The 12,262-nt window shown below is 42.1% G+C and overlaps 1 protein-coding gene across 1 annotated transcript in view; it reads right to left on the bottom strand.

The window, feature by feature from the left end:
* ALOX5 (arachidonate 5-lipoxygenase) overlaps positions 1 to 12,262 on the bottom strand; it is a gene marked incomplete at its 5' end in the record, with an annotated part of 19,271 nt that overhangs the window by 3,907 nt on the left and 3,102 nt on the right. Inside the window, 8 exons of the mRNA XM_010011770.1 lie at positions 1,664 to 1,785; positions 4,465 to 4,643; positions 6,398 to 6,484; positions 6,711 to 6,914; positions 7,017 to 7,163; positions 7,546 to 7,718; positions 10,641 to 10,747; positions 12,157 to 12,259. Coding sequence (XP_010010072.1) covers positions 1,664 to 1,785; positions 4,465 to 4,643; positions 6,398 to 6,484; positions 6,711 to 6,914; positions 7,017 to 7,163; positions 7,546 to 7,718; positions 10,641 to 10,747; positions 12,157 to 12,259 — 1,122 coding nt within the window. The remainder of the gene's footprint in view (positions 1 to 1,663; positions 1,786 to 4,464; positions 4,644 to 6,397; positions 6,485 to 6,710; positions 6,915 to 7,016; positions 7,164 to 7,545; positions 7,719 to 10,640; positions 10,748 to 12,156; positions 12,260 to 12,262) is intronic.

The raw sequence follows: 12,262 nt of genomic DNA, 5'->3' as shown, positions 1-12,262 counted from the left end.
GCAGGAATGAGGAAATGAGAACTTCTGAAAGAGAAACAACAGAATGAGGAACAGAAATAGTTGCGTAAAGCTGTCTTTGAAAAGGAATAATCAAACAGAGCTATATAAATAAAGAAGGGAACAGGAACCCAGAACATCAGGGACTAGGGAAATATTTTGCTATCAAAGCACCCCCAAGCCTGTATCTCTTCTATGCCCACTGCATCACAGCCCTGTGCTGTACTCCCTGTCCCAGCCTAATGTGACCACAGGTTCCAGGATACCTAAAGACCTGTCAGCATCCTGGGATAAGTTGCCCCTGCTCAAGCTGCCTGTGCCAGCTGCTCCATATCCCCACGACCAACCTGGTGCAGATGTGAACTCAACCTGAGAGGGGGAAGAGGCTCATGGTAGCTCTGGCCAGCCACCATTCCATCCTGTGTCCTACCATCATAAGCACACTGTGCCCACCTTTAAAGGGGCTTTGCATGCTCCTAGTTAGAGCAGCCTTCCCAGGGCAGGAATGAGATGAGAGGGAGAGCCCCGGGTGCAGCAGCCTTTCCCCCATTTATCCTCCTTCCATTTTTTATATACCCAGCCAAGTCCTCCTGCTCTCTGCTGCAGCCCCTGGCAGCAGTGGAAACAGGGATGCTGCAGGCCTGGCAGCTTTCCCACCTGTAGTGACATACCTGACACCAGTTGTGCTTTTAGCATCCCACCCCAGCTGTAGCCCTGGAAAGGCTCTGTACTCGTCCCATATCAAGATGCTTAGGTCAAGCATGAAGTTCCTACTAGCAGGCCATTTCTATGCTTTTCGTAAGAGATGATAACTAGACAAAAATTACAGCAAGAAAGCGTTCCCCAGTTCTTTACTTGTCTGGCTAGGTAGAGCCCAGGAGGCTCTTATGTACCAGTGCATGCTGGTAATGAGAGGAAACATCACAGTTTTGCCTGAAGGTCTCAAGTCAGTCAGGACAGTATGAAGAATCCCCATTCACCTGTATAGATTTCTGAAAACCTGCTTGGACAAAATGTGAGCGGAATAAAAAAATATATTTAGGGAAAGGCAGGAGAGTGTTAACTGGGGTGGGAGAATAGAACCGTGCTATGGGTGAGAGCTCCCACAGCCAAGTAATGGTTTGCAAGAGGCAAGAAGCAGTGAGAAGAGACAGACCAAAGGAAAATATTTATTGGAAAGAATTGTGAGTATCTTGAAGAGAGCAGAACAGCTCAAGATAACACAGATGATGAATAAATGCGAAGTGTAGCAAGATACTCCTGAGGAGGTTCTTACTTGTTCTTATTTGGTGCAAGGTTTGGAGGAGAGGATTCAAGGGTGTTTTGCTGCTTCCTGTGATTTCTATCAGTCTGCATGGTGGCTCCAACAGCACATACAGGCAGCCCCTCCCCTAATGCTTCAAGCATGAGCAGACAAGATCAAAGGACTAATCTCCAATGTATAAAGAGATTACGTGAGCTGCACAAGCTCATGGTGAGAATCTGGGGCAAAGGAATAAGCTGTCTCCTGAGGAAGGGCCTAATCCAGGGTCTCATCCATGAAACAGAGCATTTTTGGACCAAGAAGGGAGAGGGACTCCAACAGTTCAAGGCATGCTGTGCAGGCAGCATTGCTGTCAGGAGGGAATCAACAAGCTGCAGGCCTGGCTGGGCCATCATATCTTACCTGAGGACTTCACGCCTCTCATCCCATAGACGTAAATGTCTTTGACAAAGGCCTGGAGCTCCACATCCTCACACACCACCTCATCACTCTCATAGTAGATGTGAACAACATCCTCTGCAAAACTGCAAACATCAGAACAAATGAGCGAAACAAAACAAAAAGGAGAAAGCAAGCCTGCCATTCCCTGAAGACCTTCTACTGATCTTGTAGAGGAGATAAATGCTGCGTAGAGAAAGAGAGAAAGGCAAAGCAGGTCTCAACACTCTCCTACTCCTTCCCACAAGCAGTGCGAATGCACAGAGGCAACTTTGATTCAGTTCTGACTGCAGCATTACTTTCTTCCCCAACAAAAAGATGCTGGACCACACTGCATCCCCTGAGTAGTCCTGTGCGCTTTATTGTCTTACTTGAGGCTTCATTCCTGCCTGGATCTCCATTATGACATCTACATCCTTTTCTTCACTTAATACAGACTCCCTCTGGCATATCCACACGTGTTCCCAAACTGTGATAGTAGCATCATCCCCTGTATGTGGGATACTCCAAAGCTGCTCCTGAATACCATTCAAATAGCTGATCCCTTCCTACTGCACATCCTTTTCACAAAACTCCAAAGTGGGGGTGGCCCAGGAAACTTCTCCTGGGGAAGAAGAGGTCTAGAGCTTTCTCCTACGCCCACTGCATACACTGCATACTTCACTGTTCAGTTCCTCTTCTCAAAATCCCTCTTTCTATAAAGGCTTCCCAGGCACCTCAAGAAGAAAGGCTCTTAAAACATTAAGATAACGAATAGTTCTGAAAGCAGTAAACCCAGGTAATTGTGGTTTCCTGAAAATTTGCATTTCATGACTGAAAGGCTGGTTAACTGAGATATTAACTGGTATGCTGAGATACCCTGTTAACTCTGCAGGTACTTATAATCTCTTGCTAAATATTTTGACAACCCATAGGACGAAACATTTGACTGTGGAAGATGACTGATAGGATTAAGAATTGTTATCCAATACAGATTTCTCCCCTAGTAAGCTATAAATGTGTTGCAGTTTGGAGACTTTTAAAAATCTGTCAATGTGGTTTCTATTAGCCAGCTAAGTCAAGAATTGTTACTGAGGCAGACAAACAACTGCATAAACACCAAGAGTTTGAGTAATTTTGGCTTCCAGAGGAAGCCAAGGGAAAAGAAAAATCCTGTGACCTGCAGTTACAAAGCTGCCCTGCATGAGCCTGCCTCCATAACCCGGGACCTGTGCCAAATGCATGTAGAAGGTAATCCTTCGTTTACACAACGGCAGCATCTTAGACCCTCTTCCATGCAAATATAAGTTAGTATATGAAGTGTTGATAAGCCTTTTGGGTTGGAATATCTTGGGGTTGGAATATACGTAACTGCAGTTAGATCAGAAACAAGAAGATGAGTATTAAAGAAGGGGTTTAAAAATTTGCCACGTGAGCCTCATTCTTTCTATAGAGACAGCTTTATTAGATTTCTTAAATCTAGGCCATCTATCACATGTGAAACAATGCTGGATAAAGAAGTCACTTCATCAGAAGAGTACAGACTGACACCCCTATGTAGTGTAGGAGATTCATGGTGACTAGACACACGCATGACTATGGGTTCAAGGGTCAGGATATCACACACTCAAAAGGCTACTGCTCACGCCATTTATAAAGCAGATTTTTCACTTACGAAGAATCTCTCAGACAAGGTTGAGGCAGTGTAACATCTTTCTCTAGCTGGGTTAACATCCACAGACAGTCAACTAAATCAAGTTCACTAAGTACTATCTGGTATTTGAAAAGGCATACCCCAGTCAGCAAAGAAAACACAGGAAAGAGAAAAGGGGTAAAAAATGGACTACATGAAGAAAACAACCACAGAAAAGTTATAACTTCCTTTTCTCTCAAATGGGGAGTAACAATTGCAGGAAATATTGCAAGATAACCCCATGCCAAAACACAGAAGACAGAGATGTATCCAACACTTTAAACATTATGCTTGCATTATAAACCTTCTATCATGTGTACACAAAAGATCTGATTTTTAATGAACACACTTTTCAAAGGCCATGTGACCAGAAACAGCTGCATATGTAGCAAGCAATTTATGCCATGCAAAAGTATGTTGTTTGTTAAATGAAATGCTAGTGTAGAATAAAAAACAAATGAATCATTCCATTCTGAGGCAATGTTTCATATCTGAAAAGGAGCCACATTTGTGTGGTCAAGCAGCCTTGCAGAATGTTTCCTGACTCAGAATTGCTGCCCTTCCTGACAAAATGTGGGCCTTGTAATTTTAAGGCATTTTAAGAAAGGTTTTGCTCAAATCTACTGATGCCTAATTTATTTAGTTTCATAACGCAAGTCTCATGCAAGGTAAGCTTTCTTTTCCACTCCACAAAAATCTTGACGAGCTTACGTAGTTGGGTCAAAGAGATGGGTTCTCTCTTGGTTTGTGCATAGCAAAAAAAAAAGCTAACTGAATTCCCTTTGCAGGGCTAAATTCCAACTCTCTCAACTCTGTGAAATCCCATAGAAGAGTACATACCTTAAAGGGTCTTCTGAAATACAAAGTACAAGAAAATAGGGCTAAAAAAAGTAGGAATTCAGAGTCTTTCAAGGGCGTGCTTGACTATATGTTTTTCCTCAGATGAGATAGGCTGAATCGAAAAGGCACTAAGCAGCCCAGGTGCCATTCACAGGGCTGTGATGAATAGTAAAGTGAGCAGAGATCTCTAAAATGAAGTTGTGTCTCTGTGACAGTGACTTTATTAGCCATTTCTAGAACTATGGCCTCTTACCTCTTTATAGCCTCCCACACTTTAATGCCATCATCTCGGTAATAGTAGTAGGGGATATCCTCTTTGCTTTCCATCCCTTTAGCTTTGATCTCCTCAGGGAAGCAGAGGGAGCTGTAAGTCAGATCCTTCATTGCTTTCTGCACCATTTGTACATGTCCTCCTCCACCGGTAGCATTTGCCTGCAGGAAGAATGGCAAGACAGGAAAAGTAAGAGATTATGTTCACTTTGTGCCATGACTCACTTTACAAATTTGTAGGAGATAAATAGTATTGAAAATGCTGATGAATCTATTTTTCAAGGGAAACACCACATCTCCACACAAATACCGAACTGCAGAGATCTACTGCAACTGTGCATGTTGAATTCAGAGATTTCACACCTTTCCCATGAATCATCCTTAATATCCACTTTTTCTCCATAGGTACAGCACCTGCTTATAATGGAATACAGTAATAAAGTATAGAAACATCAAAGTATCTAATCCAAAGCACTCTCTGCAGCCCTATGCTCCAGAATCAGTGTGTTTGTGAGGAAGGGCAGCCAGGAGTGTGTTAGAACAGGGCTCTTGCTAAACCACCCACTGCTGCTTCAGAGTGGTTTAGGAGAAAGTGTTTAGGGACGCAGGCTACCATTAGCCACCCTGGAATTTAAGCCAGGAGATCAATCCTGCTGGGTGGCTACTGATGAGGATTGGCCAGGGTTTCTATATATATTACATTTGAAAAACACAGCCTGTCCATAACAAATGTCACTGCAAAACTCTTTAGATAATCACTGCACAAAAGCTCCCAAATATTGCTTTTCTATCATATGTAGCTAGTGTCGTAGTCAGCTTATGCTTACTGTTCTCCAGCTGGTTGTTCATCTACATTGGAACCAACAAATTCAGGAACTCCAGGATCCTCTTTGGCAGGTCTTACTGATACACTTATCCTGCATGCATGGGGTACAGACATTATGCTTCTGTTCAAAGGGAATGGAGTGCCTGCCAGGTCTCCATAGTCAGCAGTGGAATACAGAAGGAAGGTGCCTGGATTTAATCTCTCTTTTCTCCTTGGGTGAAGAACTATGGAGCATGAGAGTTATTTTTGCTCTGGTGTAAGGGGGACAGAGTTGTTCTGAAACACAGGCTCCCACTTTGGAAGGACTTCTGAAACCTTCCCAAACTTCCCATTTGCTATTATTGTGTTGTGACAGAGACTGCTGTGTGCCAACCTGCTGCGGTTCCTAGATACAGCATGCCATTTCCGGGGTAATCAAGGGAGGAAGAACTGGGTACACATGAAAGACAGTGCAGTCAGATTTAGATGTTCAGATTTGACCTATGAGCTGTACCGCAGTCCATGATATACGTGTATGCTTCCCTGACTCAGACAAAGCTGAGTTCTAATCCTAGCAAATCTGCAGATCTGCTGCTTATGGCAATTCAAGAAGAAAGGCTGGATCTACACGCTCTGGGCAGTGAAACTGTGGACTTAGAAATCTATCGTATCTCTGTGTTTTTCTCTGATGCAAATTTCCTCTTGCAATCACAAATTCTTTTGCTCGCCACCCTGCCTCAAGAAGAATAACTGAGTGCTTTAAAAAAATTGGGGACTTAACTGTGTGCATACATGTACAGGGATGTACGTGCATATTATGTTACCTTGCACGTCTATATTCATACCCAAAGACATATCAGTTATGAGTAAATGAGATACTGACTCACTACAGACATTGGCCAGTTCTGAACTGGCTACTTAGAGGAGAGGTAGAAGATAACATCTTTAGAACAACAAGGCATCAGTTCTGTGTGCCAGTTTCTCAGGTGATATTAGTTATGTTTGCCCTTCAGTAGAAAGGTCAAGAAATAAGGCAATATGTGATGGTTAAAGGATAAAAAACATATGGAACCATGAAGAATAATGAAGATTCACAAAAGGGATTACTTACCTTGTCAAAAAGGCCACATTCACAGATAAGCTGTTCTCGGGCTTTGGTATTGATGGCTATCGTGAACCGCATGTGTGGCACCAAGAGCTGTGAAAAGGAACAAACAATGAAAGAAATCAAATTCTCTGAATTCAACAGCAACCATGTGAAAAGTTTAAAGTCCTGGAAGTCCTGGTGGCTTAGTTGTACATCACCTTGCCGGGCAGCCAACCAAACTATGTCAGCTGAGCTATCACTAGGGCTTTCTTTTGGTTTGTCTAACTAATGTGATAACCACCCTGACCCACATACATCCCTTTATGCAAGAACCAACCTTGAAGAGGGGATGCACAGCAGGCAGCTGCCGGAACATAGCTATGCTGAACACCTCTGAGACTAAGTGTGTTCGTAAGAGATGGGTCACTGTCTGGTGGATGTGGAAATCAGATGAGCGAACCCAGATTTTAGCTAGCAGCCAGTCATATGTGGCATCTGAAGGAAGGAATATGGGATTGTCCGGCCCGGGTTTTTGACCAAGCTGAAAGAAGTAAGAAGAATACTAAACTCCAAGTCATTCATGTTTAAGATGAGACAACAAACAATGTGACAATGTGTCCCTTTACCCTGACAATAAGCCCACCTGGATTGCAATGGGTACAATTTTATTCTCCAGATTCTTATACAGCAGACAGATGGGTGCAGCCAAGTACTGTATTGTGCATGGGTCTGTTTTATTGGCATCCACACCATTCAGCAGCTCATAGTCCACAATGAAAATGTTTCCTTGCTGGAGAGGAATAAAAAGAAGCATGATGTGTTTTAATGGAGTGCAAGCAGCAAGACTCAGAACAAAGGTCAGGAAGTGTTGACCAGGGGCTGGCTTGTATCCTGTGTTTATGAGTGGCCACTGGCCCACCCTTGCTCATAGAATCATAGAATGGTTTGACTTGGAAGGAACCTTAAAATCATTGAGCTCATGATGAGTCAGGGATGATGCATTGAGACAGCAAGCACCTTTACACAAACTACCTGACTCGGGGCTGCTGAGTCCAATAGTGAGCTCTCTCGAGGTCCAAGGCAATGATCTTGCTGTGTGCCCTCTCACTGCCCTGAGGATCTTGAACTCCACCATCTCATGATCACTGCAGCCACCTGACTCAGAGCCGTACCTTCACTTCCTCCTCCAGGGTCAGGTTCCTCTCTAGACTGCATTCTACCATATCCATAGTCACAGGCAATTTCTTGGGTATCTCTGTGCATCTCCGGATCAGCACAGGATTGCATCCATTCAGGAACTGGTACCCAAACATAAAATCTTCCTTCCAGTGCTGCATCACATATTCTAAAGGAAAAACAAGCCTGCAGCATCAATATTTGCATTACATCAATATCCTACTGCATTATAAAATTCCCCCTTTCCTCCCACCTTTTGTTATACTGCACTGCAACATTGACTAAAGAAAGTAGCAAGAAAAAGATTCAAAAAGTGCCATAGAATTTTAAGAAAAATTACTTAAATGGACAATGTAAACTTTTCTTTTCACTTTAAGCAGAATTATATTGATAATAATTTGTCTCTCCATGTACAGAAGCAATGAAGAGTAAAATATTCCAGGCCTATAAAAAAATACTCTTTCTGTTCGAAGACCACCTTCTCAGGTCTTCCATGATATTTTTAAATCCTCACTCTTCAAATCTCAGGGTATCTAGTACAGAGGGATCAGTCCAAAACAGATGGCAGGGCCAGGAGAAGGGAAATACAGAGCAATTGGCTGGAGAAATTCTCTCAGCTGGAGCTGGGTGAAGGGACACTTGGTTAGGGATTTTGACTTTGACTCAGTAAAACTCCTTGCTCCCTCATTCATTATTTTTTGTTTAAGGTGTTTTTTTTTTCCTCTGTTTATTTTTCAGTTGCTAACATAAACCCAGATTGACATGTCCTCTTAATAAAACGCTGGTCTTGGCTACTCCATCTCTTTATTACTACATATGTGGTACGAGTGGATGTTTTCCACAATTGCAGTGTTCTGTTTCCTAATGTCATGTTGCCAGTTTAGCCTCCAAGTTCAGATTCTGAAAAAAAAGCAATTAATGTAAAAAATCCCATTGGTGTCTTCATGGGAAAAATGAAGCAAGTGAAGTTTTCCATTATTGCCTATTTTCAGACAAGGCAGAACTTTTTCCTAAAGCAATTTTTCTACAAAGGGTGAAAGGACGAAAAAAACAGACCTGAAGGAATGCAGTGATAATTTAAATAATGTCAACATTACAGTGCTTTCTAACAGAGTGGAAAAAAGCTAAGTTTACTTAAAGTTGACATTTACATCATCGCTGTCAATTGCATAATGAGTCTGGAGCTGTACCTGAAGTCTACACCAAGCAAAAAATTATTTGGACAGAAACTGCATGGCTAAAAAACACCTTCAACCACCTTCTCCATTACCTCTGTCTCTGCCAAGGCTTGCAAATATGCAGATGCAGAGTTGCATGAACATAAATGTTAATCGTTGGTCTCAGACAAAACTCACAGAATTGGAGTTTTCCTCATGAGTATGAAAATGTAATCAATTAAATTAATTGTAGAGCACATCTAATTCTTGCATTAAAAGTACTTAATGAAGCAATATTATTAAATGTAACAAATTGCTTTAATCAGTTTTTATTAGCTGTGACCACCTTGTGTGCTTTATTTTATACCCAAGACCACAGAAATTACTCTTATTTCTGTTAACTGATTCTTAGGCAGCCTGAAGAGAAGAAACACTTCAGAGCAGGAGGGAAAAGTATTTTCCTCTGCAGAGTCTGAACAGGCTACTCACACACATTTGAGAAACCACACACTAACCAATTTATAGTATCTGTGTATCTATTATATCCAATAATGCAGAAAAATAAAGTAAAATACTGTAACCATGGGTGACAGTAGAAGGTTGAGCCTGGCTCACAAATCAAAGGCTTCCCAGCCCTGCTTTACAGAAATGACACCATGACATGCACATTTTTTTTACTGGGTTTTCAAGTAACTGCTAAGATTTCCATGTTTAAAAAGGTTAGAGAAAACAAGTGTTTTGTCTTTGATATGTTAATACTACATCAATGGAGTTTTTAACGGTACGAAAGATACTGCAGAAACTGAATAGCCCTGAGTACGAAAGTGAAATTTACACTCTTAGAGAGAGATTTAGTCTTCTAGTAAGAAGATCTGAGTATGAAACAGCAAGTACAGCATTTAATGCAGTATCTACAACTGATTCTGACACATATTGAAAAGAGGTATCATTTTGAATAAAAGTCACAAGCCTTTTCAGGCCAAGCAAGCATTAGTTTTCAAGAGTATCATGGTTCCTCACGTTGTGGTCTGATGACCCGTCCTGGCTGCAGCAGGACCAGGTGAGGAAGTTACAACTCCCAGGTCATTCTCTCTTTACAACCCATCCCCAGATCTGTTGGCCTAACAGCATGGGCTTTCATGCCTGCATGAAAGGTAAAGTGACCACCACTGGGAAAAATTTACCACTGAAAAGCACTTGAGCTGCCCCATGTCACTGACAGAAATGGCCCATGAGAACTGACTGAGGGGAGCTACAGGTGAGGTTATGACTGCAGAACTGAGTCAGTAGTACCCTCTCTGTGTTGGGACAGGGTTGAGAAGCCAGGACTGTTAGCAGCAGTGCAACCAGGACTGAGCACATGGTTGGGATGTTAGGCAACAGTCTTTGATCTGGTCTGTGTAAGAGGCAAGAGGGTCACCCTTGTACTTGCCTTTAGCATAGAACATTTCCAAATGTGCCTTTTTGGAGATTTTCCATGTATTTAGATGGTTGAACTGGGACGCACATAATCAAACTTTAAAAGATGCCTTAACAGCTAATACTCTCTGAAAAGCACTCCCACTAAGCTATTCTAGGTTTAGATGCAAAATACTTATGAAAACTTGTCCTATGGGACTTGCACATTTCTGAAAATACATTTCTAAAAGCCAAAAGGGACTATGATGCCCAACTGGGCTGAACTCCAGTATGGCTCAGGACAGAGAATGCCACTGAGCAATTCCTAGCAATTTTAGTTCGTGTGAGATCATAGCTTCCCTTTTTACACTTGCAGACTGCTGCTGTGATCAGCAGTCTGAGATTAGAGTTTATTTATGAAAAAACATGGGAGAGCAGAAGTGCAGGTCAGCCACTTGCTAATCTAATCAGATATGCACAAGACAACTAATTAGCAATTCTCTGATGGAAACATGATCAAATGCTGATAAACACACCAGAGATTGTGTTGCTGATTCTGACAAAGATCCTCTCAAAATCTGCAAAATCACTCCAGGAGGACTGGAACATGTGCATGAAACGGTTAATATAAAGATTCTCCATCCTAAAAATAAAACAAAACATCTTTGAAAAAAACAAACCAAACACCAGCTTCCTCAATATTCTTCCCCATTCCTTTCCACCTTTTTATATACCTACACACAACAATATTTTCAGTGGTGGAATATGAGATCGGTCACACTACAGAATTAAACTTGATGGCTGTACCTTTACACTCAAGCCTGAAAGGCACCTCAAATGCCTGGTCCCTGCTCTTGCATTTACTAAACTCCATTCTAGAGTTGTTCTCAGCAGCCTACAATAGTAGTGCTTTAAGACCTATGTAATGTAAAAACTACAGTCAGAAAAACTAGTGATTTGCACACCATCAGAAGTTAACATCAGCTGAGAGTATTAAGATCATTACTAGCACCAGTTCAGGAAGAATGGAGTAATGAAGAATGTACTCTTTCTGCTGCTGTAGATGGCAGTCAGTGTTAAGAGGTACCCGGAGGCATGTTATGAAGTAAAACTCTGGCAACTGTCTCGCCTGGAACAGGAAATGGCATTCACAGAGGTCTCTTCACACCTGACAGGGACACAGCAATCATACAAGGATCAAAGGGAGGGTAACTACTGGGCAGGACTTTCTGCATGGATGCTAGGTGTCTGAATCACAGACGAACTTCAGAACAGAATCCAGGGTTAGAGTTTCTGTTTGCTAGACAGTGTAAGTCACATACATCTGATAGTATGGGTGATGTTTGAGACAATATGGTGTGACCTGGGCACGTGAGACAGGTCAGAAGGGGACTTTCAGGCCAGAGAAATCCTATTTGCCTCATTAACCCTGCACTATTTCAAAGAGCTCTGCAGGGTTGATTATTCAGGCTTATCCATTGTCCAGGACTCTTGTTTTTTTCAGTGACACGACATGTACAAGTGAGTGAACAGTGACTTTGTTGTCCCAGGCAGATTATGCTCAGGTGTGGTTAACTGTTGACCTGCTCAAAGCAGCTTTTCTTCAGCAGGGTCTCAAGGGTGTATTGACACCATCTTCTCCTATGTGACTGAAAGGCTTATCACTGTCCGGGGAGAAAAGTATCTCTAGGGGGCGACTCTGAGAACTAAGTAAAAAGCCAAAGGTTGCAGGTGCCAGTAGTCCTTCTTCCTGTGCTTTTCACCAGCGCCTCCTCAATCTATCTATAGCCAAAACAATGTCTAACGAGAATGCTGAGGCTTGGTGAGTTGCCAGCATGAAAAGCTTAAAATAGTATTTGTTTTGTTTATTTGGTCTTTTTTTTTTTTAATTAAAAAAATATCTTCAATTCTTTCCTACTTTGAGCAACTGCAGATCCATCTGAGAGAAAAGAACCCAATATTGAAATTTCAGTGAAATCTAAAAGGTGATCAGATCCTTACCCTGCCCCCAGAGAGATTTTGTAAAACTCCTGAAGTTTCACAAACACTTACGCTTTGGAGTAGTTCAGAATGAAGTCAATTCCCTTCTCATTGTCAAACTGGATGTCACGAGGCAGATCACTGTGAGAATTGGCATCGATGCTCAGGGGAAAGCCTG

Source organism: Nestor notabilis, unplaced genomic scaffold (assembly GCF_000696875.1).
Source record: "Nestor notabilis isolate BGI_N333 unplaced genomic scaffold, ASM69687v1 scaffold17023, whole genome shotgun sequence".
NCBI classification, from domain to species: Eukaryota; Metazoa; Chordata; class Aves; order Psittaciformes; family Psittacidae; genus Nestor; species Nestor notabilis.
The sequence above is the reverse complement of the archived record's forward strand: the minus strand, read 5'-3'. Positions and strand labels throughout refer to the sequence as shown.